The 27255-nt window shown below is 37.3% G+C and overlaps 1 protein-coding gene across 12 annotated transcripts in view; it reads right to left on the reverse strand.

Moving 5' to 3' along the window:
- pleca (plectin a) overlaps window positions 1-27255 on the reverse strand; it is a 148861-nt gene that overhangs the window by 9465 nt on the left and 112141 nt on the right. For 8 of the 12 annotated variants that reach the window (XM_067426697.1, XM_067426703.1, XM_067426702.1 and 5 more), the window contains 29 exons: window positions 26970-27047; window positions 26603-26695; window positions 24009-24175; window positions 20551-20666; window positions 19807-19913; window positions 19593-19712; window positions 18862-18957; window positions 18592-18719; window positions 17700-17793; window positions 17426-17580; window positions 16719-17070; window positions 15871-15948; window positions 15578-15739; window positions 15347-15451; window positions 14111-14206; window positions 13873-13998; window positions 10988-11140; window positions 10476-10630; window positions 10152-10278; window positions 9132-9315; window positions 8844-8876; window positions 8294-8451; window positions 7924-8102; window positions 7028-7166; window positions 6565-6918; window positions 6331-6414; window positions 6142-6246; window positions 5909-6007; window positions 1054-4398 (listed from right to left, as the gene is read on the reverse strand). In XM_067426697.1, the coding sequence (XP_067282798.1) occupies window positions 1054-4398; window positions 5909-6007; window positions 6142-6246; window positions 6331-6414; window positions 6565-6918; window positions 7028-7166; window positions 7924-8102; window positions 8294-8451; window positions 8844-8876; window positions 9132-9315; window positions 10152-10278; window positions 10476-10630; window positions 10988-11140; window positions 13873-13998; window positions 14111-14206; window positions 15347-15451; window positions 15578-15739; window positions 15871-15948; window positions 16719-17070; window positions 17426-17580; window positions 17700-17793; window positions 18592-18719; window positions 18862-18957; window positions 19593-19712; window positions 19807-19913; window positions 20551-20666; window positions 24009-24175; window positions 26603-26695; window positions 26970-27047 (7188 nt within the window). The remainder of the gene's footprint in view (window positions 1-1053; window positions 4399-5908; window positions 6008-6141; window positions 6247-6330; window positions 6415-6564; window positions 6919-7027; window positions 7167-7923; window positions 8103-8293; window positions 8452-8843; window positions 8877-9131; window positions 9316-10151; window positions 10279-10475; window positions 10631-10987; window positions 11141-13872; window positions 13999-14110; window positions 14207-15346; window positions 15452-15577; window positions 15740-15870; window positions 15949-16718; window positions 17071-17425; window positions 17581-17699; window positions 17794-18591; window positions 18720-18861; window positions 18958-19592; window positions 19713-19806; window positions 19914-20550; window positions 20667-24008; window positions 24176-26602; window positions 26696-26969; window positions 27048-27255) is intronic. The other 4 variants (XM_067426698.1, XM_067426701.1, XM_067426707.1 and 1 more) reach the window with 1 other exon arrangement.

The following is a 27255-nucleotide window of genomic DNA, read 5'->3' on the forward strand; positions in this document are numbered from 1 at the left end:
GATGGACTCGATGATGGTGAGATTAGATCTCTGTGTGGATCAAACAGCTATTGTCAGACTCCTTCTGCATACAAAAATCTCACTGGAATGGATTATTACAATTAATGGCAAAATACATGTTTGAAAATGTAAACTGATATTACCTACTGATACACTATTGCAAAATATATAAATAACTTGTGTAAAAACATTTTTGGGGGGTGAAAATACTAACGTGTGTAAGACTTTTACACAGTACTGTATATAGTGTATTGTGTTTATTTGATTATGTGGTTGCAGTGATTTCATTTAAATGACAATTAAATAAATGTACATCTTAAAGTCATAGTTTACCCACAAATTAAAATTCTGTCATCATTTAGTTCAAACTTGCAGTACTTGCTTCTGCGAAATATTTCTTCACAAAATATTTTGAAGAATGTTTAAACTGTTTATGTCCATACAATGACAGTCAAGGGGGGTTAAAATAATCATTGCATGGGAAAAACAGATTGATTCTTCATATTATCTTTGTTTGAGTTCCACAGAAGAAAGTAAGTCATACAGGTTTGGCATAAATGAGAGTAAATGATGGCAGCTTTCACTTTAACCACAGAATCAAAATAATACAATACACTATGTAAATATCACAACTTATTTTACAACTTATTCACAATTCTTATAACAGCATATTTTTAATTGCTATTAATGAAAAGGTACCCTAATATCTAACAGCTCAAATTTGTTAATTAATAGGTAAATTATGGAAATTTTATGACAATTACAACACATCATAGTGCTCAAGTTACAGAAAATAAATAGTGACACCAACAATGTGCAAATATAGGCTGCACAACATCATTACAAACTAAATAAAGACACTGTAGTGTTAAAGGGGACCAGAACATCTTTGTTCATGTGAATTGCAGGCTTTGTTATCACTGTCACTGGCAACATGCAATGTACATGAACAAAGGTTCAGAGGTTTTTATAAAACTGTTAATTGTTAATTAAGGTGTTTAAGGCTAATATATAAAACACTAGAATGCAGTACTACAACATATAACACAATACCTCTTTTGATTGTTTTTGTAAGTCAGCAGCCTCTTTTTTCAATTTCTCCTTTTCTTTCTCAAGCTCTGCAATTGCTTTATGCAGATCATCAGCCTCTTTTTTGCTCTGCAGTCTTTGTACTTCCAGTGTTTCAACAACAGTGTGTTTTTCTGAAGTGTGTTTTTCAGTCTCTAGCAGACGGGTTTTGATTTCATCTGCTTGTTTCTTGAATTTTTTGGCTTCCTCCTCCGCTTTTGACTGAGCATCACTTAGCTGAGTCACCTTGATCTTTAGTTTCTCAGCCTCTGCGGTAATCTCCAATTGCCGCTTGCGTTCAGCCTCTAAAGATTTCTGGAAACCTTCAGTCTCCTGCTTCAGACGTTTCTGCATCTCCTTTTTGGCCTCTAACAGCTTTTGAGCCTCTACTTGTGCCTGATCTTTCTGTTTCTGGAGCTTTTCGGCTTCAGCTTTCAGTTTTGTTGCCTCCAGAATGGCCTGCTTTTTCTCTTCCAGCATCTTATCAGCCAGTTCCCTCTGTTTGTCGAGATCTGACTCTGCAATTTGTCGCAATCTTGCAGCTTCTTGAGCCTCAATGTTGAGCCGTGCTGCCTCCTCTGCCAATTTTTTCATGTTCTCAGCCTCTTCCTCAAGGAGTTTCTTTGTGTTATCTTTATCTTTCTTCATAAGCTCTTGGTTTTGCTTTTCAATTTTAAGTTTCAGTTTTAGTAAGTCTTCCATCTGAATCTTAACTTTAGAGAGCTCATCCTCTACTTGAGCCTTCTGCTTTATAGCATCACTGACCTCTTGTTTGAGTCGCTTAAGTTCATCATCAAGGACAGATTTCTGTTTGTCTGTCTCATCAAGTTGCAATTTAACCTTCACTAACTCCTCCTCAACCGAAGACTTCTGCTTAAGCGTCTTTTCTGCAAGCTTTTTGTACTTGCCCATTTCAGCATCAGCCTCTTGCTTTTGTTTTAAAGCAGCAGCCTCTGCCTCAGCCCGTCTGGAAGCTTCCTTTTCTGCTTCCTTCCTCAGTTTTTCAGCATCTTCCTGGGCTTTGGCCTGTTTGGAAGCTTCAGCCTCAGCTGCCTGCTTTTGACGTTCAGCTTCCTCTGCTTTCTTCTGCAACAGGGCAGCCTCTTTCTCAGCCTTGTCTTTAGCCTTTTCTGCATCCTGCGCAAGTTTCTTTGCTTTTTCAAACTCTTCCTTGAGTTTATTCTGCACCATGCTGTCTTTATTTTGCTGGAGAAGAACATCTTGGGCTTTCTGCTCAGCAGCAGAGCATTTCTGTGCAGCCTCTTTGACTAAAATTATCTGTCTCTCTGCTTCTTTCTCTGCAGTCTCTTTCTGTTTTTTGGCATCTTCTGCTTTCTTTATAAGACGCTCAACCTCCTCTTGAGCAGCTTTGTGTTGTCTTGCCGCCTCTTCTTCTGCAGCTTGGATTTTTTTCACCTTGGCCTCCGCCTCTTTCCTTTTTTTCTCCTCTTCCAAAGCAAGTTTTCTGAATTTCTCTGCCTCTTCCTCTGCCTTCGCTTTACTCTGCTGTGTCTCCTCTGCAATGCCCTTTAGTTTGTTAAGCTCAAGTTCAAGGTCCTTTTTGCCAGTTGAAGCCTTTTCGAAATTGAGTTTGAGAATGTGGATCTCCTCCTCCACCACTTTCCTCTGCTTTAAGGTTTCTTCTACGATTGTCTTTTGCCTGTTGAGCTCAGTGTCTGAAGACTTCTTGAGCTGATCGATCTTTTCTGCAATTGCTTGCTTATGCTGAGCCGCTTGATCTTCAAGAACTTTCCTCTGGTAAGCCTCTTCTTCGGCTTGTCTCTTTAAACGGTCATTTTCAGCCTCCTTCTCTTTCAAAGCGATTTCAGCTTCCGTTTTCAGACGGGTTGCTTCGTTGATAGCTGCTAACTTTTCTTTGAGGATCTTCTCAGCTTCTGCTCTCTGACGGGCAGCTTCTTCTTCTGCAGTCTGCCTCTGTTTCTTTGCTTCTTCTACAACTGACCTCAGTTTAGTTGCTTCCTCAGCCAGTTCTCTCATCTTGGCAGCCTCAGATTCAAGTAGTTGTTTGCTCTTTTCAGTATTTGACATAGACTCTTTCTCAGCTTTGGATTTGACCTGTATTAGAACTTCCATCTCCTTCCTAACTTTGATCAGTTCCTCCTCAAGCTCCTTCTTCTGTTTAACAGCAGCATTGACATCATTTTTGAGACGCTGGAGCTCATCATCCAAGACAGTTCTCTGTTGTTCGGCATGCTCAAAATCTGCTCTTAACCTAATAAGCTCTTGCTCTGCTGCAAGTTTCTGTTTAGCTGTTTCTTCAGCCATCTTCCTTTGGTTCTCCAGTTCTTTCTCTGCAATCTCTTTCTGTTTAAGGGCAGCCTCCTCAGCTTTTCCTCTCTTCTTTGCCTCCCGTTTGGCCTCCTCCTTCTGTTTCTCTGCTTCCTCCTGAGCTGCAGTTTTCTTATTGGCCTCTTCTTCTGCCTGGAGCCGGAGCCGGAGAGCTTCATTAGCCTTTTGTCTCCATGTTTCTAGTTCCTTCTCTGCCTGCCCTCTTGCCTTATCTGCTTCAGCTTGCTGCTTCTTGAGATGTTCTGCCTCCTCCTGCAGTTGAATAACCATCACCTGCTCATGTTTGAGTGATTCTTCCAGTTTTGCTGTCAATGATAATTGTTTACTCTCAAGCTGAGTGGCTGCAGTCTTCTTAGCCACCTCCTCTACCACTTGAATCTGTCTCTGCTTTTCCAGCTCTGCTTGCTTCATGTGCCTCTCAGCTTCCTCAGCTTGAAGCTTAAACTTCTCAAGATCCTCAAGGGCCTTCTTCTTCTCTTTGGCAGCCTCCTTTTCTGCCTCTGATTTCCGTTTAAGCTCCTCTTCTGCCTGGCGTTTCTTCTGAGTCTCTTCAGCAACTTGCTTCCGAAGCTTCTCTGCCTCATCCTGTGCTGCCTTTCGAAGTTTTTCGGCCTCTGAAGCTTTATCCCTGAGCTGGTGAAGCTCTGTTTCAGCAGTGTTTTTTTGTTTCATCGTCGTCTCTAGCTGGAGTCGGATTATACGGATTTCTTCTTCAATTCTGGTGCGGCTTTGGAGGGCTTCCTCTACCAGTTGAGTCTTAGACTTGATTTCCTGTTCAGAAAGGCTTTTGAGCTCCTGAAGCTCTCGCTGGATATTGTGCTTCTGTTTCTCAGCATCGACAGCGACATCCTGTCGTTTGCTGACTTCGTCTTTCATCTTCGTCTTCAGCTCATTTGCCTCTTGTTCTGCTTTAGCAATAGCCTTTGCGTGAGATTCAGCTAACTGCCTTTGCTTTTCTAGCTCGGCCTGCATCTCAGCCAGCTTTTGTCTATCTTCTTCCTTAAGTTTTTCGGCAGCTTTCTGTATTAGTGGGGGTACATATTAGGGGAAATAGAAACAAAGTTAAGCATTTAGGAGTTAGATATTATAAGTGCATGTACGTACATGCAAATGTAAGTACATGGACAAAGCTACAGGGTGTTATGCTAAATAGTTAAGCTAAATAGAAAATAACTTATGTAGTTACAGTAGATTTATTAAGGAAATATAAAGTCACAATGTATGGTACACAAAATGAGACACAATCACTTCACAAAACACCACTACAGTTGGAATATTGAATGGCTTCATGCTAATGAGGTGTTATCAGTGGATATGGCTACGTTTTGTTAAATAAATAAAAAATTTAACTAAATTAAAACTTTAAAACTCTACCCTGTAATTTTGAAGACTAAATCATTGTGTTTTTTCACATAAGAGTTACAGAAGGTGTTTTGTATTCCCTTTTGAACAAAATTCCTTTCAATAAATTAATCTTTGCATAAAGTATTATTGAAAAAGACCAATGAAAAAAACAGTATTTGAAAACGTACGGTCTCTATGGTATTATAATGCATATAACAGAACAGCTTAGTGATGCAGCAAAGAAAAAATGAGAATAATTAAATAATGCTAAACCATTAAGGAGGGGAGGTGTCTGATGAATGCCAAATTGTAGATTTTGACAAATCCAATAATATATAAATAATGCATATAAAATACAAATGTAATTAAAGAGGGATTGGAAAAGGATGAACATGCATTTTTGTGGACAATTTACCTCTTTAGCGCCCAAACATGACAAACATTCATCATGATAAAGCACTGGCAAGCAGTTTAGAGAAGCAAAAAAGAAAATAAAGGTTAGAAAGGAAAATGGAAAACAAAATTGTGCAGAAAACAACTACAGAAGAAGGGGTGACAGTCAGGCTGACGCATACTCAGAGGGAAAATCAACAACTAGAGCACAAAGGAAGGATCGGTAAGAATTCAGCTTATCTTTTTACAAAAGCAGTAGACAGAATCCAACCAGGATATTAAACAATGGAAACCAGGAAATTCATCCAGGAAATTAAACAATGTAGCAACACTGGTAAAATGCATCATCCACTAACTTTTATTTTAAGACAATATTTTAAGTTTGCTTCAGGGTGAAGGGTACCTATACTAACTGAGATCTCACTATAATGGAAGAGATATTAAAACACCTCCATTGTAATAAACACATAATGAAAGACATACATTGTGAAAGAAATGGAATGTGCTGCACCACTAGCATTAATATTACTGAAGACCTAGGTGAGCAGCTTGATCTGTTCAATTTTTTTATTTCCAGAACTTTAACCTCTAGCACATGGCCAACAATAGCATATTTAAAATATTGTGTTACTCTTTGATAACTTAAGAAAAAAAGTAACCGTGTCTCATATGCTTTGTACAGTGAAATAAATACATATTTCATCTGTCCATACATTTAAAAATGAAACTACAAAAGGCTCAAGTTAGTAAGTTAAACTGCTAGTATACTAATAAACTTTAGGTTGTCACTTACCACCTCATCCTCTAGGCGGCGCTGTGTCTCAATGATGAATTTAATATACTGTGTCGAAAGAGTCATCAGCTCACTGTAGCGTGTTCTCAGATTCACATACTGTAAGACATTTTTAAAGTTACATGGCATGTCAAATAAAATCAAGTATAACAGTGTAAGTTAGGCATACAGTATGTAAATGAATGTATTGCAGATTTAAAGCTAAAGAGGTGGATATCAGATATCAAGGGTACCTCTTGTATGATGTCATCAGATGCAGACTCCATTTTGGTCTTCTTCAGAGGGGAAGCGATAGGCTCCACATGAGCTTTATAAGTCACCAGCTGGAGCTCATAATCCTGGATGAGAACATTCAGTCAGAGCACTACTCATAAAGCATTTGGATTTGAGTAAAATATGTATGTGGCAGCATTCATACACACCTTTATGGCATCGATGTATGCCTTAGCATATTTATGGCACTCATCCACCTTGTCTTTGTTCTTCTCAATCTCCTCAAGCAGTTTCTGTACAAAGGATGGACATGACATGATCAATTACACGATTTTCTAACAAAATATTATGATATTTATTATATAAAGCAACTAGAACCGAAAATGTATTACAACACTGCATTTCGGATGGATGGACAAATGGATAGATGGACAGATAGATACCTTCTCCTGGGTCAGCTGCTCTTGAAGGGCTTTGCTGTCAATGGGAACAGCATGGAGCTGGTCTTGCCTCTGCTTGGCTTCTGCTGTCCAGCGGATGAGCCAGTCACAGCTCTGTCTGTAGGCCTGCATCTGCCTACTCAGAAGGTCAAGCTCTCGCTGCCTCAGCTCAATCTGAGCGAACACAGCCTGCCAGCGGTCCTTCAGGTTTCCCACCAGCTGCCTGTAGTGCTCCAGCTCTATGTCCCGTTCACTGTGCAGCTGAGAAATACGGTCAGTCACCGCTGTAGCCCTCTGAAGCTCCTCTTCCAGGCGGTCAAACGTGGCTTGATTTCCCTCCGCTTCTGAGCGCAGTTTCTAGAGTAAAGAAAGAAGGAACGAACATGAGCATGTTTGTGAGGTCATTTACTGTATGATTTGAGCTCATAGTGATAATCATTATGTTACTGTGGCAGAGACAATGCACCTGGAGCTGTGTTTGAGAGGCCTTAATCTCTTTCTCATTAATGGGAACTTTGTTCACATCTCGCAACTGGTTCTCATATTTGTTGAGAATGTCTTCTGCTCCTTGTGTGCTGCGGATTACCATGTCAATGGTCTTCAGCCTTTATGAAAAAAAAGCATAATTTTATATGGGAAGCACAAAAAGTAAAACACAATTCTATTGGATACCTCATAAATAAGTTCAAAAGTTTGCGGTCAGTAATTTTTTTTTAATATTCAGCAAGGATGCTTTAAATTGAAAGTGACAAAAAAGACTTATATACAGTCAAACCAAAAATGATTCAGACACCAGATATCATTTTTTACTAGTGTGTGCAGGACACTATAGTTTTTTTATGTAAGTGAGGATAGCAAAATAAAGTAAAATGTGACATACTCAGCAATTCTTCATACAGTGGACCACCAGGAAAACTGATACAAATTTTAGACCAAAATTATTCAACCACTTTGACCTGACCAGAAACCTAAAGTAATTTTTCTTCCATTGGTAATGCGACCTTTTAACACCACAGACTGAACTAAATTAAGCATTGCTTCTAAATTGGTATCCTCTAATTGTGTACTTAAATTTAATAGCTGACAGCTGATTGGTTGATTTTAACCCATTACATGCCTTTCTATCAAAGTTATCTGACATTATCAAGATGAATTTGTTCTGACACAGCTTAACAGTTATTGTCATATTTTATTACCATTTTCTAACCTATAGTGAATAACCTGTACTAATGTTAGAAAATGTTGAAGGTGTAAGTTTGTATCTATAGTTATATAGTTGCAAAAAAAAATCCTAAAAAGTACTAGAACCTACCAAACTTTAGAACGGTAGCATATAATATATGTATCAAAATTGAAACTCACTTGTCGAGATACACAGAGGAAAGACTGTAGACATGGTCCATTTTTTTCTGGGTGACGTCTATTTCTGAGCGCAGGACAGGGGCTGAACTGGACTGCTGAGATGTGGCCAGCACTGCTTCACTCTTCTCCACCATCTTATCCAGATCTTTCTTTATACCTTCCAACTCAGTCTGCACTTTCTATAGGATGACGGGAGAATACACAAATATTTAGTCATTAAATAATATATATTAAGATTTCAATTCATTAAAATTTCAATTTGAATGACTGCAGTAGACATGCACAGGCTCTTGGTGTGATATAGATACATTTGAAGGCATTTATACATACAAACAGGTATAATGTATATTAATGCAGTGTTTCTGCAGACCTTCTGTTCAGTGGCTCTCTGTGCACAGGCTTTGAGAGGCTCCTTATCTACCATCTGTCTGAGGCGGGTCACGGTGCGCTTCTCACAGCCTTCCAGTCTCAATCTCAGGTCTTTTATCTGGGTGATGTAACTCTTGCACACTGACTCATCCTGTTCCCCTAAAAAAAGACATACTTTGTGTTAGAAACACTCCAAAATATTGTCAATATACAAATAAAAAAGCAAAAGAACAGGCTTCTAGGAATGTTTCTTTAATATTTATAGGCACATGAAATCGAGCTTGCATAGGTATATAAGCATTTGCATTCAAGTACTTTCATCATTAGTGTTTCAGGCCTTAAAGATCAAGTAAAACAGTTCATTGCACACTTAAGTGAGTACACTGCATTTCAAGAAGTGAGAAAATCTGTGGATATAAATATTTTAAAACATGCCTAAAATCCCTGGAGTCAATGTGGATTAGAGCAAAATGCACATGAAAGTATGAAACAAACAATGACATGGACAAATCATTTACAGTTTGTTAAAAAATCCACTCTCAGATCTTTACCCAGTTCACTGCCCTTTCCGATGAGAACAGGTTCTGAAAAATAAGTCTCACAGTCATAATGGGGGATTGGATGGAATGCCCTATCTTGAAAACCCTACAAGTGAAAAAATGCCTTTGTGTTGCATCAAGCATGCAGAAAAACCTGCAGCCATAATCGGGGAAAGGTCTTAAAACAGGGTTGTGCTGGGGCCAAGATGGCTTTGTCTTTGTGCAGTTTCATTGAACAGTGAAAGTGATGAATGGTTTCTACACATCTTAACAAACCAGCCGATCTAATCTAACACCCACCTTGTTCAACAGAGCGTAGCAGGTTATCATAGTGTTGAGTGGCTTTGCTGTAACTGTTCTCAGCTTGCAAGCGATCATCAGCACCGAAGAGCTCAGAATCCTGACTGTCACGCATGAAGGCCTGATAGTGCTGCTCCAGGTTCTTCAGGGTCAGTCGATATTCCTCAACTCTCAGAGTCTTGAACTACACAAAATTAGAGAACAGAATTTGTCACCTAATTACTATTCAAGAGTAAGTTTATAAGATAACTTTTCAGTTTGTATGCCTCCGTATGCAATTAAATAATACATAATTATTGGTAATATAAGTTATTTAAAGTGATGTATAAAATATCAGATTTATATCAATATTAGAGATTATATTTATCGTAGCAATCAATATTAGACATATATTGTCTGATACAGAATATTTAATTGAGCATGCTTTTACATTTAGATTTTTGTGGCATATAATGCTCAATTAAAGGTGCACCGTGTATATTTTAGCAGCATCTTGCTGTGAGGTTGCGAATTGTAACTTAATGAATGGACTGACTTTTATAAGTGTGAGATTTTTTTTAAATGTCACCATTTATTACATCAAAAATACAAAAGTTAAAGATATTGTTAAATATTATTACAATTCAAAATGACAGTTTTCCATTCCATTACTCCATTCTTCAGTGTCACATGATCCTTCATAAATTATTCTAATATGCTTGAATAGGTGCTTTCATATGATTATCAAAGCTAAAAACTGCTCTGTAATATTGTTGTTAAAAAGTGATACATTTCTCTCCTTTGCTCTCTCTCTCTGACGATAAATTAGTTCAAAATTACAGCATTTGTTTCACTTTTGAATGGTAGTGTATTCAATGTAAAAGGACTGATTTAGTATTTCAGTCATTTATTTAGAAAAAAAATATACTGAATTTTTGTATTGGCCATTCATTTATTATTAATTATTTGGTAGGTCCAAGGTTTTACTGTTTTATATAAAGCCTTTGAAAGTATATAAAAAGCGGTGTGTGTGCTAGTTACCATAATAAAATTCCAGGAGTTGATAAGCAGGATATCGCGCATGTAGTATTGCCAGGACAGCAGGCTCTTCATGTCAACATGCAGCCTTTGCCACAGAACCATCAGCCTCTGCAGACTCGCATCCAAACTGAGGTTAAAAACAAATCAAGAGATAAGGTGCCATAGCCAAAGCCAAATCAGAAAGATTTGGTGGACTTTGCAATATTTGCAGATATAAACCACCACAGAACCTTATCTTATCTTCCAGATGCCAAAAACAGAGATAAAAGTATGTGGAATTTGAATATGCTGCCAAATGAACGAAGGTAAGTCAAATGAGGTTACCTAGAGCTGAGATCCACAGCTTCTTTGTTGGTGGGAGGGACAATGAAACAGATGGACGGTACTGTTGATTCATTTCCACTAGAGTTTCGCACTTTCCAATTGGACGGTTGGGAGTTGTTCACCAGGGCACACTCGTCTCCTTTGTGTACCGTGATCTGGGCCGAAAAGTTGAAGGATGTTAATTACGAAGTTTGAAGTGATTCATATGGAAAACATTTTGCATTTGATAAGTGCAGTGACTAAGAGCAAGAACCAGCTAATGGGTCAGGCTGATTGCTGAGCCTGTGTAATAGCAAGATATTCATGCTAGATCACAAATTACACCCATGGTGAGCATGATCGCACGTGACTTTATTCTCAAATTTTTAAAAGAGGGACTGGGATGTAGGAAAGCAAATAAACACATGGTTCAAAACGTTGTTTGTGTGTTCCGAATTGAGCCCCTAGGAATATTTCAGTTATTTTATAATACCCATGTACATGAGAAAAGTGACAGGGTGTATCTGCTTTACCTCCATTTGTTTGAAGTCACAAACAGCCTGAATGGGTAATTTGCCCTTGACGGGGTGAGCGGTGTTCCTCGGCTTCAGCTGGATAACGGTCTTGGCTCTCCGGTTGAGACCCTCCAGATGTGTCTTGAATTCATTTAGCTGTTCTTTTTCCTCCTGATGGCCAGAGAGACAAATTTGCATATGTATGTATTACATATTTATGTATGAATAATACCGGCTCTTAATGCATTGTGTTTCCTTCTGGAGCATCAGTGAATGTTTGAACCTTTTGTAAAAGTTGTGTTTGAGTCCCTCAATTGTATGACAATATGGATCTCAAAAACATACAGTCACTGCTTAGGGTTCAAATATGCAAAAGATGCTGGAAAACTGAAGATTTTGTGGGACCTGGGGGATTTTTCTAAAGAATGTTTGACATTTCAACTGCTCAGGACAAACAAGAGACTCAAGAACAACCATCACACAAAAAAAAAAAAAAAAAAAAAAAGCAGACCTGGATCATCCAGGTAACAAACAGTATTAAGAATCATGTGTATGTAAACTTTTGAATGGGACGTAGACTATATGTAAACATATTTTATGTTAAATATTTTAATCAGGACAGTACTAAATAAATAAATAAAACATTTTGTATGATCCCTTTTATTTTGTTCAAATAATTAACATTCTGCAAGGTGTATATAAACATTTGACAACAACTGTAAATATCTAATATATATATATATATAACATGATGTGGCGATTAATTTATCAACATCAAATTTGGCTAAAAAAATCACCCCCGAAAGATAATTTAAAGTCATTCTTTTTTACATAAGAGAAGCACCAATTAGACATTACAAAAAGAAGCTTTAGAATTTTTTATTTTATTCAACATAGAATTTACTACACATAAACTTTTAGGCTTCAGCGACCAATGCTGACAGAATGTTCATGTTTGGGTGAACTTTAATGGGTTTTTTATTAATATGGAAATATGAATTACATTTTTATTTTTATGAAATGATACTGTAAATAAGAAACTAAAACTCCTAGTAGCTGGCGGAACATGTCTAAATGAGTAAGTCATTGAGTCATTCAATCATTCAGGAATGAAGCAAATGACTCTAATTGGCTGTGTTTGAAATCGCCCCTTTACCTTCATTTACTATTCCCAACTACATTACTCCACTAATATAGTCCAACTGAAGGAGTGAATGAAGCAAGTGAGTGAATTCGGACACTGAATGCGCTGGAAGGGCTACCACTTTTGCATAGTTTGCACTTGCTGTTTAATAATCATTTGAAACAAAGCAAACTGCCAGAACCCCACTCCATAATGATGATTGAGCTTTGGGCGCCATCTTCTGGAGAGACGCAGGAATTGATTTGCCGTGAACGTCACAGTGCTTATGGTTATTCTCTAGCCATTGAGCGTACATCAGTTGTACACTCAATATTGCGGTGCATTGTGGGATTGAATGAGTGCACCCGATAACATCCACTATGGTTTTGGACATCACTACAGTAAAAAGTTCTCCATTTCAGCCTCAGGGTATAGGTAGGGGGTGATTTTAGACAGAGCCTTTTTCATCAATGGGTCATTGAATCATTGGTTCACCCGATTCGCTCAAAACGTGAATTCATTCAGAAACGAAGCACTGCTGTCTGTTACTCAGAGATGCACAACAGTTCAGCTCTGGCTTTATAGGTAATATTTCCACTGGCAAAATTGAGCAATATTAACACAACATTAATTTTTTATTTATTGAACTGTTGTATAAATCAAAATTACATTTTCCCTTGTGGTATTGAGGAAAAAAACAGCACAAAACACTCGTGTGATATCGCTTAATTCTATCTTGATATAAATACGAGACAAAAACTCATACCGGGGCATTTTTGCCCTGATATTTAGATTTTTAGGGTCATCAGAACCGCATAATATAGGCTTCAAGTTCATCACCAATAAACTGTATGAAATGTAAGATGACTCACGTAGATCTGGGGCAGGGCAGGTGCGTTCAAAATTTTTAACAAATTATTTTCCCCTATAATGAATTAATTAAACATGTTTAACTAAGTTGGATGTGAACTAAAAACCCATCGACTACAAGCTTATCCATAGACGTCCTGCTATCATGTGTCAATTGCGTCACTTCACCGCTTGCGTAGCCAGACCTTCAGACTGACGGCAGAAGGTCTGGATTCTATCGCAGCTTTCATTGGTCAAGGACCGCCTGAGAGGACGTTTGACTGACTACTGCAACTAATTACGGTTCACCTTGTTCCACGTCATGTTTAGGGGCCTGAAAATATAAAGTCTACATCCCTGCAATAACAGACCAGCCTGCATCTATAAAATGAATCATTTAAGAATGTTATGCAAGTTCACTGCAATTATGGAGATGCAAACTTCACATACTTTTGAAAATCCAGCATTTAGTTGATCCTGGTTAGCGCTCATTGTCACAGTTGTAAACACAACAGCGTTCTAAACGCAACACACTCGTCTCGTGGACATCCTGGAGAATTCAACCAGTCAGATGACGACTTCAAAACTCTTGAAATGTTTCCAGATAAGTGTGCCATATACATCAGAGGGTCAGCCAACATTACGTGGCCGTATTTCAATGCCATTCATAGCCTCATGAGATAGTAAAGTGTCCATCAAAAACACAAAATCTCACCCAAAGTAGAAGGTCATCTTGGTAATTTTCGCCTACTCTTTTTAGAATGCTATGTATTCTGACATGCTACTCTGCTACACATGCTATATAGTAGGGAAGTATTTGATTTTAGATGATCTCAAGGAAAATTAATGGTCAAATAAAAAGCTCATTAAAATCGTGTACATTTTGGTGTATACAGGGTTGTAAAATTGCACTCATATTAACAACACCCACCACTGCATCTTGTAGCAGATCCTCTAGCCGTGTAACTGTGATTGAGCGGTCACACACATATTTCTTCTTCATTGTGTCCTCCATCTTCTTCATCCTTTCTTCAGCCTCTTTAACATCTGAGAAGAACTGTAGAACAGAAGGTTTGGAGATCAAACTTGAAAGTAAGTCTATTTGGCTGTCTACGTGGATGTGAACTACAAACCCACTGTTTACAAGGATAAGTGTTTGTTGTATGTACCTGGAAGTAGGCTGTGTTTTCTTTCAGATGAGTTTCAATGCAACAGCACAGCTGAAGGATCCAGCTCCACTGAGTCTGAAGAGCTGCAGTGAAAGCCTACAGAGGAACAGATTACAGCTGGAGTTTTATACATTAATACACACAATTTTATATATATATTTTTATATAGAGTTTTATAAAAGTTATAAGAGTTTTATGTCATCAATCAATGACACGTTCGGTGACAGCTGCATTACACGTGGGATTAAAATGGTGGCTACAAAGAAATCTCTAGCACTCATTTTGATCACGTTTGTCTTGAAAAATGAAGACAATTTGACAGTCGTCGTAGGAGAAGTCACACTGCAGGACTGTGAGCCAAATTTTCTGACTGCCAGAACTTCGTCTGAGGTAAAATTTGATTGCAACTGTCATTGATTGGCTGTCGGTGAACATGGCAAACTAACAATCAAAGACTTCAGATTTTAGCCTAGGATCAGAGGAATCTTTTAGGATTCGCAAAATTTGTCTTAGACGGCCAAATCATGGCCAAAATCACACAGTGTGCACCCGGCAGTCTGTCTACTGATTTCTGACAAGACAAAATTACAGAAGATGCTATACTATGTACAGCAGCAATAGTGTAGGGGTAAGGCTTGTGGCAGAAAGATTTGATGCAAAAGATTTGAGATTAAATCGACCTTTTGCCAAACTTGCTCTACTCCCTTTTCCAATCACATATCAGGTTGGAAAGACATTTATTTTCCGACATTTCTTCTAGAATCTATCACTATTTTCGCTATGTAAAAATAGCAGTTGCTATTTAAACAGTGTAAATAGCAGCTATTTGCATCAATTATATTTATAGTGTGTTGTACAATAGAAATCGTTTTAAAGCAGCTTCACAATAATAAACAGGAAAGTAACAGAATTAAGCATGCAACTTCATCAAATATGAGACTCCAATTTTTACTGTAAAGCAGCTATAGCAAGAAAATGGTATCATTATTCAGCTAAATTCACTTTGGTGAGGATTTACTTCAGTTCAGTAACTGTGTACAATTAATTAATTAATTATGAAACAAGTTCATTTCTGCTATAAGCAGCTCTACAGAAGACAATACTGTCATTATTCGGCTCAAGTTTTGTTTTCATCAGATAGTGTCAGTGTAATAATATTGCTGGACATTAAGTGTCCCCAACTAAGCAAGCCAAAGACAAATAAATAAACAAATTATTAAATGTAAAATGTTGTACCTCAACAGTCTTCCTGGCAGGGTGGCCATCTTTCAACAATTTGTCTCCGGTCACCTGGACATTGTTCACTCTCTTCTCTCTCTGCTCAAGATCTCGCATCAAACCCTACAAGAGAACAAAGCAGCATCCACTGTCAATCTTAAATGCAATAAAAGGGTTTTCAGGATTTCAGAGGGTTTTCTACAATTAAAACATGAATCACATCACAGTCAAAAGTGTTGGTGGCCTTACAGAATAGTTGTCCTTCTTGGCGGTCATATTGGAGTTTCGGTCACTCCAATCATAGTTCACTTCCTCCTCTTCTTTTTCATTCAGCCACATCAGCTCTTTTGTGGCGGCCACAACAAAAGCGTGCAGCTGATCTAGACTCCGCAGGCGTGACTTGGATGAGTTCTGAGGGGGAGAAACAACAAAAAATTACCAAATAATAAATGAGCAAAATGGGCTTTTTATGTTATTGTGTTTGATGGATATTTTAAGATCCATAATAAAGATTCAACAAATAGATCAGTGTGTATTAGTACCAGCAGTTTGGCATATTGAAGGTCCAGTTTGCCCAAGTATTCTCGATAGGCTCCCTTACTGACTGGAGTCAGCTGATTCTGAGAGGAGAGAAAATTATGTTGGTTTTTCATATAAAATTCATTGCAGTCTTAATTGCAGTCTTAGTCATTCTTAACTCAAAAATAGAGTTTATTACACACTACTGTACTCTAGTATCCCAGTATGTATCATTTATATATAAAAAAACCTTTATATATAAAAATCATATTTATATATAATATACACATCAAAAATACAGTAGCAAAAACATTGCAACCACAAAATTACGGTGCAAGTTGACCTCAGGGAACACAATATTAAATAATAATGTAATCATTTGTTACATTTATTAGTTCAAAATAACCACAAAACAATTTAAAAATAATAATAATTAATAATAATAATTAATAATGTTTTCACCAGAGGTACTTTATACCATCTACCGGATGGAAGTACCTAAAATGAACTATATAGGGGATGGGAAGAATCTACCACAATAACAGAGGCTTTCCTTTTTACTGTCAAAATGTAGAGCTCCGACAAATTTACTTGTTTCTCACCAATCATTTTAGCAGCCATAATTATAATCCTTAAGAGATTGTTTTTGAATTGAACAAATAGAGAGTTGAACCAGGATACAATGTTGAAAGAGAGCACAGATTAAATGAGTGATTTATACACAACTATCATAATGTCCTTTTCGATATTAAAACTCTTAAGTAAGCCTGGACGTAAGCCTGAAGACTGTCTAAATGCTTATCAAACAAAAACTGGGAGTCAATCTCTGTACCCAGTTATTTGCCTATTTGTAAATTATGCTTCAAATTACCTCATCAGCCCGGGCACGGTCTATCTTGTATTTGAATTCCTCGATGGACTGATGAAGGCCTCGATGGCTACCGAGTTGAGACTCCACAGAGGGCAGATCTTCACCCCACTCTCCCCCATCAATGCGCCTCTGGTTCTCCTCCACCCAGGACAGGAGGTCCTGAATGTACTTGAGAGTGACTTCGTCGAGCTCAGGTCTAATGCGCTGCGGAGACTGCTGTAGTGTTTGGACATGGGAGATCTGGGTCATGGGCACCTGGGTCATGGGAACCTGTGACACCGTCACGCCAGACTTCAGACGCAGATTAAACTCACTGCGCAGGTTAACCAGACGCTCGTGGAGACGGTACACCCTGAAAGAGCCAAGAGAGGACAGTTACAGATGCTGTTACAAAGCTACTATGAGAATAAATGAGGTATTCATTATTATAGATATTATTATAAATGGTTAATTAACTATTATAAATATTTTAATAGATATTTTCTGTAAAGCATTAGTACAGAAAATAGCCTCTTCTAAATTAAAGCAATTCTATAAGGATTTAACTTTCTTTAAAAAAAAAACTAAACATTTTTCAGTATGTTTATCCTATAAAAAATAAAGTACAGCATTAATATGTTTGGTTGATGATTATTGCATTCAAACCTAAAAATTAGTACTGAGCAAAAACAAAGTTTTAAGTTATGGCAGTACAATATCATACTAACCGCCTGTACATCTGTTCTGCCTGTAGGTGGCGCCCATCTTTAAGTAATTGCACATCATTGAAAAGGTATCGGATCATGTTTTCAGCCTTATTCAGATCTGCCTCTATCTCAGACGCGTGCTGGATGGGCTTTCCCGCACTCAGCAGACGCATGTCCTGCAATAAAAGCAAAGTTAAATTAAAGCAATTTTAATACAAGTACTGCAGGTTTATCTTCTCAAAAGCTATTGGATATTTGTATTCAAATAAAGGGAAAAAAATGCCTTCAATCTCACCGTTTGTAACAGTGTTTCCACCTGGTTGAGTTGTTCCTCGCACAAACCTGACTCCATTTGCACCTTACTGACTATTCTCTGCAGACGCTCCAGCCTGTACATGAAACAGACATAATTTACTACATGCAAAATATTAAGAATAAAATAACTGGACAATGGCTACACTAAACAATATTCAGATTTTACAGGCATTCTACATTCAATCAATCAATCAATCAATCAATCAGAAAAAGTCAGCTGAATCACTCACACCCTCCTCTCACGGAGCAGGTACTCCAGTCCATGGCTGTCATTCATAAAAGCCATGACTAATAATCTTAAAGCTAAATCCCAGTCCAGAGAGGTTTTTGTCAGAGCAAAGGCACTAAGAATTGGCTATTGATGTTAAGAAGTGCTGTTGTAACTGATTGTGACTCATAAACATTCTGCAGAGCAGCAGCGAGTTTGTCTTGTGACAAATCTTTTTAAAAGTGACGCCCTGTTTCTTGTGCTAAATGCTATTTAATAACAAAAGTAATGCATTTATTTTGATGAAGAATCATCTTAAAGGGACAGTTCTTTCAAAAAACAACAACAAATGATATCAATAGTAAAGTTGAGTCCTTACACATCTGTTACTTCAGTGAAAGATTTTTATTGTTCAAGATCTGATAATAATCGATTAATATAGTGGTATTGAATAAGGTAACTAAAGCTGTTTAGGCTATCTTCAAAACATCAGTAAAATCTAAACACAATGGCATCAAACTTTTTACTTCTTTAGTTCAATACTTTCTGAACCACAGTATTATTACAAAATACCCCTGTAAATAGTCTGGATTTTCAAATAAATCATTCCACATACTGCACATACAAAGAATAACCATGAGAAGTTATTATGCAGATTTCTCACCGTTCAAACTCTGAGCGCAACAGTTTCTCTCGTTCCAGAATGGCCACATGCAGGCGGCCCCATTCCTTCTCCACATCAATTGGGTGGTAGCTGGTGGGAACCTTGATCTGACCTGACTGCACAGCACCCTGGTGCCAAACAAAACCCATGCATAAATTCAAATCGGGTAAAAACTTGTTAAGAAAACTTACAGTGTCATGTAAAAGCCCCAAATGGCTGTACTACATGCTTGTATAAAAGGCAATTACTACTGTGGCAAATTTCATTTACCTCGAAAGACTTGTAAATGAGCTTGGAGCGATTTTTGTCGGTCTCCTTGGCTGGTAGTTCAGTCTCCTTGAACTTCAGAAACTGACGCCAAAGAACCTACAACAGAAGGGGAAATGGTCATATAATAATTTACCAACTACTATTTTTTTTTTTACGGTTAAGGATGCTTTTCTGTAGTATAAAATCTATTTATGGTCACAAAAGAATACTTATAAAATACTTTAAAAATTCAAAAAGCGTAACTGCCGCAACATATGACTCGGACATAGCGTAAGCTTTGAACTTGTGAAAGGCATTATACCCGGAAGGTGGTCTAGTGGGAGCTAGATATTTTACGTTATAAAGTTTTAAATTTAGATCATTTCAAATTATAAAATTATCCCGGAGCCAAGTGGGGCATTTATGATAGATGGATATACTTTTTGTGAGCTTCAAATTTGTGAGCCCCGTTCACTGCCATTATAAATCTTGGAAACATCAAGATATTTATTAATATAACTCTGATTGTGTTCATCAGAAAGAAGAAAGTCATATAAACCAAGGAATGCTTGAGGGTGAGTAAATCGTTTCATTTTAAAGTGAACTACTCCTTTAAGGTTATATGACATAATAGATATTTATACATTTTACAACACTTCTTTCTGGTAAAGTATGGTGAATTACTGCAACAAATTACACATGTATATATATGCTCACACATGATTATTAAACCTATGAATTATGGGACTAACCTCAATCTCCTCATAGCTGGATGGGAACTTGCGTTCCTCAAACACGATAATGTGATGCCTGATCCATTGGATTAACATGGTCACCAGCTCATAATACTCCTGCCAGCGCAACTCCAACTCCTATACGTCAGTAACAAAAATATTAAACATCAATGATAACAATATCAATGGGATATCATATTTATATAACTGTTTATATTTTCAAAACACCCACATTGGCCTTGACTCCATCACGTGCGTCAGGAACTCTTGGCATAACATCATACATGGAGGACACATACGTGATGATGGATTTCTCGTCTGGGTGTGGCACGTCCACATCTGCAGAAAGGGAAAATAAACTACCATTATTACATGCACACTATTATTCGAACATTTGGGGTCTGTGACGTTTAAAAAAAAAAATGTTTTTGATATGTTTTGATAAGTTTCTTATGCACACTATGCTGCATTTATTTGATCAAACAGTATTATTGTGAAATATTTTAACAATTTTTCATTTTAATATAATTTAAAATGTAATCTCTCCTCTGATGACAAATCTGAATTTTTAACATCATAAAATGTCACATGATTCTTCAGAAATCATTCTTATCTGCTGATTTGTAACTAAAGAAACATTTCTTAAAAAAGTTTTACTTTTGTTAAAAAAGTTTTACTCATGTTAAAAACGTGCTGCTGAATTTTTTTTAATGTATAATTATGTATTATAAATAGACCTGTTTAAAAAATATAACTACTAAAACTGTCACAGTAAAACATTTTTTTTTAAATATATTTGTAAAAATATTTTACCAATCCATTTGAACATTACATTGTACATTACTCAACAAGAGCAAAAATTGTTACACAGTCGAATGAACTCCACTAAGATTGCCTGAGATCTACTAAAATGTATCATTGAAAGAGAATAATTTCTTTGCCTGAGAATTCGGAAGGATTTTCTCCCTTTGTTTACCTTCAGGATCCAGCAGGCGTGTGACGCCCATGTCTCTCTCTGCTATGCTGAAGGCCTGCTCCAGATTCTCCAGGTTGGTCTGTCTGAACACCTTATTCATGTCGATCAAATTCGGCCTAGAATGAAAGACAGATGACAGTTAAAAGAGGACATTAAAAAAAACATGACTCTTGAAAGGAAAAAAAAAACATGATGAAAATATGAAGACTTCATGCCCTTCAAATATTTAAATGCATTGATTGCATAATAATGTATCATGTAACAATTATAACCTCCCTGTTTATAATTAGTAGGAATAGGATTAGTTCACTTCAGAATGAAAAGGTCCTGATAATTTACTCAACCCCATCTCATCCAAGATGTTCATATCTTTCTTTCTTCAGTTGAAAAGAAAATACCATTTTTGAAGACAACATTCCAGGATTTTTCTCCACACTATTGACTTCCATGGCAACCAAAATGTTGAAGGTCCAATTCAATGCAGTTTTTTTAAAGAGCTTTGAAGTGCTTAAGAGGCTCTGCGCGGTCCCAGACGAAGAAAAGGGTCTAATCTAGCGAAACAATCGGTCATTTAAAAAAAAAAAATTTAAAAGTGAAAATAGTTTTTAACCTAAATTGCTCATCTTGTGCTGCTCTGTGCTCGGGATTGTGCAATTATGTCGAAAATGTCACACTAGACGTAGACGGAAGTACCGCCCCAAGCAAACATGTGAGGACAAATACAAATGCCCTTTACCAAAACACACTCCATCTTCAATTTCAAAATTTTGCAGCTAAAGGGCATTTGTATTCTTGGCGTGTGGACATTTTCAACGTGATTGCACAATCACTGGCGAGTGCAGAGCAGCGCATCTTTTTTGTTTTCTTTTTTAAATGAGCGATCGTGTCGCTATATAAGATCTTATTCCTCATCTGGGATTGTGCACAGCTTCTGAAGCGCTTCAAAGCTCTTTTTAAAAATGTCATTGATTTGGACCGTCAACATTTTGGTTGCTATGGAAGTCAAAGGTGTGGAGAAAAATCCTGGAACATTTTCCTCAAAAAATGTAATTTCTTTTCATTTTGAAGTTAACTAACACCTTTAACACAGTCATTTAGCATTTTAATGTCTGCTTTGTTTAAAGAAATGCTTTAATTTTAGAAAATACAAATCTGACGGGTATGAATTGTGAGACCTTTCAAATGAAAATTCCGTCCAGATCTCATTTGGATGCATACCTGCAGATCATATATTTAATTGCACACTGCTTGGCCAAACCTGGAGGCTATGTAAACATCTGTGCCAGTGCTGGGCAGGTGAAGGCAAGATGGATTTCTCTTCACAGGATTCAAAAAAAGCCTCTGTCTTATGTGACTAACTACTCACTCAACAGTAATCACTGCAAGGCGCCAAAAACAATTACTGTAGAAAACTACATGCACACACAGGCTCTGCAAGCCTCTTAGGAAGATGAAAACATGCAAGTCTAGCAAAACAAAATCATTTTATAGTGTTCGCTTGCTAATTTTCAAAAATTACGCACACAAAACTGACCAAAATCAATCTACTGTCAATCTACAATCTACTCTTGCAACAAGAGCGGGAACTTACAACGTCATTTAAATTGCTAAAGCTTACAATAGCAAAGGCAGAATAGCTTTTCTCCCTCATTTCAATACAAAGGTATAAAAAAGCATTCATACGATGGATTGACTGTCTGGGTGAGCAGGTAGCATGGCTGGCCCCAGGTAAGATCGGCATCTGAGACGAACACCTTTCTGCAAGAAAACCCGTCTTTACTTAAGGTGGAGACCCTTTGCTCCATGACATGTTCAAGATCTCCGCTTTGGGATCCACCACTTGAGCAGGCACCAGGGCTGATGGACCCCTGGCCCGAATCGAATGAAGCCTCTGACGGCACATCTTCACACAGCATGACCACTCGGTCCTCCAGGTCACTGACGGATCCGTGGCTGGACGAGCTGCTGCGACTCTTCTTGGAGCGGAACTTCTTCTTGAGACTGAACATTGTGAATTTTGTTGAAAACAAATCAATTTTCCATTCTTTGAAACGTGTGCATTCACACAGGGTGCAGATGGGTATTCTTTCCCAATGAGAATCACTATCCAGTCAAGGGTTAGCAGTCACGTTCCTCAGAGAAAACACCCTCCATCTCATGCATAAAGCTTTGAGAGCTTCAAATGCACTCCAACGCAGCCTGTTTACCGTCCCAATGGCGTACAAATACTAATCTGTATAGCGTGATGTTTAAGTTGCAAGTGAGTGGGAAGAAAAAAACGCTCCTTATTCGCTCAAATCTCAAGACTCATCTGTGTCTGTTAGTGTAGGGTGAACCTGAGCTATGCAGCTGAATGTGAAAAAACACACCCCCCGGGGATCCTTTCAGATTCAACACGCCCTCATTACAGGATTCTAGTTGTGAACTTTTTTCACAAGCATCATTTGGAGCATACTTGAACTTAATCCTGCAAAATTTGACGTAAACCCAACTGAATTTGATGTGGTTGAGAGGTATTTGTATGAAGGCTGTAAGAGTTCAGCAGTTCTAGAACTAAAGTCCCATGTGTGACGGCTAAGTGTGCACATGGAGGTGCAAACCTTGACATATGGCATGACAAATCTTGTTTCTTGTCAAACATCACTTGGTTAAAGCCAGGAATTAGGGCATAAATTATCGACCCGGCAAGGAGCAGAAGGGGTCTGTGATTGACATGGCAAATACAGCTAGCAAGTCTGGAGATGAGCTTCATATATATACGGCCCAAAGAAGCATATTTGTCTTTTCTAAGGAGCTAAGATCGCATTATAAAAATGTTTTTCTCAAAAATCTGCCTCTTTCACTAGCCCAGAAATCTAGACGCACCCTAGCGGCAGCAAATCTAATCTGCTGTGAGTGTCGTCTAGAAACTCTAAATTTCTGAGCTGTAAAAACCAAACTCTGGTCAGGCCAATCACATTGTGTATAGAGTCGGTGGGCGGGGCTTAAAATAATGACGGCATAGTTTCACTTGCGTGCTTCTAGTAAACACAGAAGCTGGCAAACGGCGGTCTTTCGAATTAGCTTTGACCGTGACTCTGGAAGACTTGTAGTTAAGCTTTACTTTGAAAAAAAAGAACAAAAAAGGGCACTGAAGTCATTCTTAAGAAGGGAAGCTGTGTTCGGAGTTTTGCCGACCGGATACGGTGAACGTTTAATCTATCAACTAGCTCCGCTCCACCCTCGTTGCTCTGGTTGGTTTTAGCGCTATCCTATTGTGTGCAGAGGGAGTTTGAAAGACAACCATTTATCCCACCCTTCAGATTGAGCCCTGTCAATGGTGAGTTTCCAGACCAAACATCTTGATGTGGGTCTGGATTGTCAGGCTAGCTCTTTCACATGAGCACCGTGGTTGAATGTGTTCTAAATACTAAGCCACAGTTCCAAGAACATTTTCTCTTTTTACAAGAAGTTTCTACCTGTGTTTATGGATGATGGCGTTGAAGAGCCTGCCATCTCTCCAGCTGGTAGTGAAGTTATCGCAGCGTAGGCCGTGGTAACTCTCCACCATCCGCTGAGACCACAGGAGCAGCTTCTCCTTGGCGGTCATATCATCTGACTGACCGTTCACCTGGATATCGGAGATCTGATGGAGCAAAGGAAGACAGAGTAAAATAATGTAAATATAGTTTCAATAAAACAAATGATGTAGTATAATTTTTTTTTTTTAAATACTAGATTGAAGGCCTGTTCAAAACAAGAACGATAACAATAATGATAATTATTAGCATCAACACCTGTGGAAGGATGATATTGCTCTGTTTATTTTAAGTGCGTGCTACAGTTTTGTCATGTGCTGCTTTAAATTCTCAAGCTCTTTTTGTTCTGAAGGTTTTTAATGTTCATCAGCTGGAAAAAATTGTTCTGTGAATGATTCCAATTAAATGATTGTTCTATATAATTTCTCTATTCCGCTATAGTTATAGTTGTGGTTTGGACTCTGCTATTTTTTTATATCTAGAATTATTAGAACTATATATTTATTGTTATTGCCATAATTATCGTCCTTGGCATGAAAGGACCTTAAATATATTTAGAAACGACTGTCATAGTAAATTTAAGTAAAATATGTAAAATTATAAAGTAGAATCAATGAAAATATGGGTTCAATAAAGAAATTATGTATTATTATTATTTAAAAACAGACATTTTATTCTTTAAAAACTGTCATAGTTAAATAAATATACAAATAATTGTATGCGGAATCAATGCAAATATGATTTCAATAAAAAAAAGCTAAATATATAGCTTTATATAGTTTTATAGCTAAAACTGTCATAGTAAAGTAAAGTAATATATGCAAAATAGTGAAATAGAATGTAAATATAATTTCAATAAAGAAATCATGTATAGAAAACAGACTAAACATATTTGGAAACTTTCTTATTAGATTAAAATAAAATCAGAAACAATGTAAATATGGTTTAAATAAAACAGATTATGCATTATTTTTATATAATTATTATTATATAAAGTTATTATATATAATTTCTGACTGAATGCAGTTGCTGCAGTTAATGTTACTACATTAAAACAAAGTTTGCACTCTTTTGAGTAAATGTCTATTTCAAAAATATGCAATTTGTTGCTTAAAAAAACTACCCTATATTGCTCAGGGGAAATATGGCATTTCATACCCTCACTGTTGCCAAGATACTATGGACAAACATTGTGGTTAGCAGTGATCATAAGATTCGTTTATAATAAGAGGCTTGTTCAACTTTTAGTCTGTGATTTTGCATGTGTTTGTTCCTCTGTTGACTCATCATCATCAGGATTCCCCTTTGGGTAATTACTGCTTAACAGCTAAAATCAAGTTTCCTCCCATTATAAGAGTTTTGTAGGGAAGTCTGGTTGGTCTAAACCTCTGGATCCCTATACTGAGGATGTACATAGTGACTCAGACACGGAAACAGGTCCTCCACCCTCGCAAACCTAGTTTTACGAGAGCCAAGAGGGGCATTTAAGGTTCCTTTCAATGCAGAATTCCTTTCAGTGCCTCTCACTTTAAAACATTTTTCACAAACTTCAGTGACAATATGCTCAAACGAGTCAATCTTTTTAAAATAAGGCATTTGGTGGCAAACTCAATGGCACGGAATGCATAATTTAAGCTAATTCTGTATTCCTTCAACCAATTCTGGTGTATATTAATTGTATTATAACTTCTACTCTAGGTATTCATTATTATTTACTAGTTTTTATGTTTATTTAATATGTCTGACCAAAAAACCCAACTTATAACTTGTTGAAAAGAACAAAAATGTAAACTTTTCAAAAAGTTCTGTATTACAAGCGTTTGTGAGATGACAAATTCAAAACCTTAAAGGTTTTTTAAGAACTTTGGACGCATTCCATTCCCACAACCAAAAACAGAACGATTGGTCTCATGAGTCACCAAACCACCGTGCCTGCTTCGACTTCCTTTAGGGAACGTGTGAGTCACCAACCGAAATGGACACCATCCTAGCCTATAATCCCCCACAGGCTTACTGTGATATCAAAGACGGATGCTTGAGTTTTTAGTTCCCAGAAAAAAAAGCTAAACAAATGTGCTCCAGTCTCCTCATAATGAGAGAAAACATTGAGCAGCAATCCAAAGACAACAGTGCATTGGCCTAGAACACCAACCATCTGTACCTGGTGCAAACTTCCTGTTGGTTCTCCTCATTGTTTTGTCTGACATTTTTCTTATGAATGAAAATCAAGTTCGTGCACAACATGTGGTCACGTCTGAAAATACAACCAACAATCTGCTGTGTTTTGTGTGTGGGCCGAGTTTTATATTTAGTACCTTAATGAAAAGTGATCTCTATATCACTGTTGCCAGATGATTCATTAAACCCTGTCACGAGTCTACACAGATGTCTGTGGTGTTACAGCAATAGTAACAGTAAGTCGAGATTCTAAAACATTTAGAAATAGTGAAAAGGGAAATGAAAATATGTGAAGCAAAACTAATAAGAGTGTGTCTGCTCTGTGTAAGTAGAACACAACCAGCGCTACACCACACCTGGAAATGAAGAATGATGGTCCATATCAGCCCGAGGGTCAGTTTTGGATTTCCATCTGCAATATCGTCATTTCTTATGTTCACCAGTTTCACCTGTCAAACAATGAAATCAGTGTTAACCAGTGAAATTGTATAAGGTCAGGGTTTTCAATAAGGAGTCTATAGACCCCTGTGGGTCTCTAAAGGTACTGCAGGAGGTCCATGGAGAAAAAAAGAAAGGGAAAAAAGCATTATTTTATGTTCTGTACTGAACTTCTGACCAATAAAATCTAACTTTATATATTTGTATTCCATCCAAGATCCCAGATGGTAAAACCAAAGATACATATATAAAATAATGGCTTATGAAGTGTTCGGTTTACTGTACCTGTCTATGCTTGAGGAAGTCCAGTGCGATCTGTACATTCTGTAGTTTGTGAAAGCGCATGCGACCCTTCTCTCTGGGCTGGAAAAATAAATAAAAGCAGAGATTAAAAGAAAAAGAAAATGAGCTTTCAATAAATTAGATGCGGTTATGAGAAGACTTACAGATTTATACTGAAATGAATGATAAAAAATACATTATATAGGAATATGCACCGATATAATAATATTATAATGTCTAATAATCTGTTTCAAACACAAAAATAGGCTAAATGAGACCAGAAGGTGAA

This window comes from Pseudorasbora parva, chromosome 19 (assembly GCF_024679245.1).
Source record: "Pseudorasbora parva isolate DD20220531a chromosome 19, ASM2467924v1, whole genome shotgun sequence".
Lineage (NCBI taxonomy): Eukaryota > Metazoa > Chordata > Actinopteri > Cypriniformes > Gobionidae > Pseudorasbora > Pseudorasbora parva.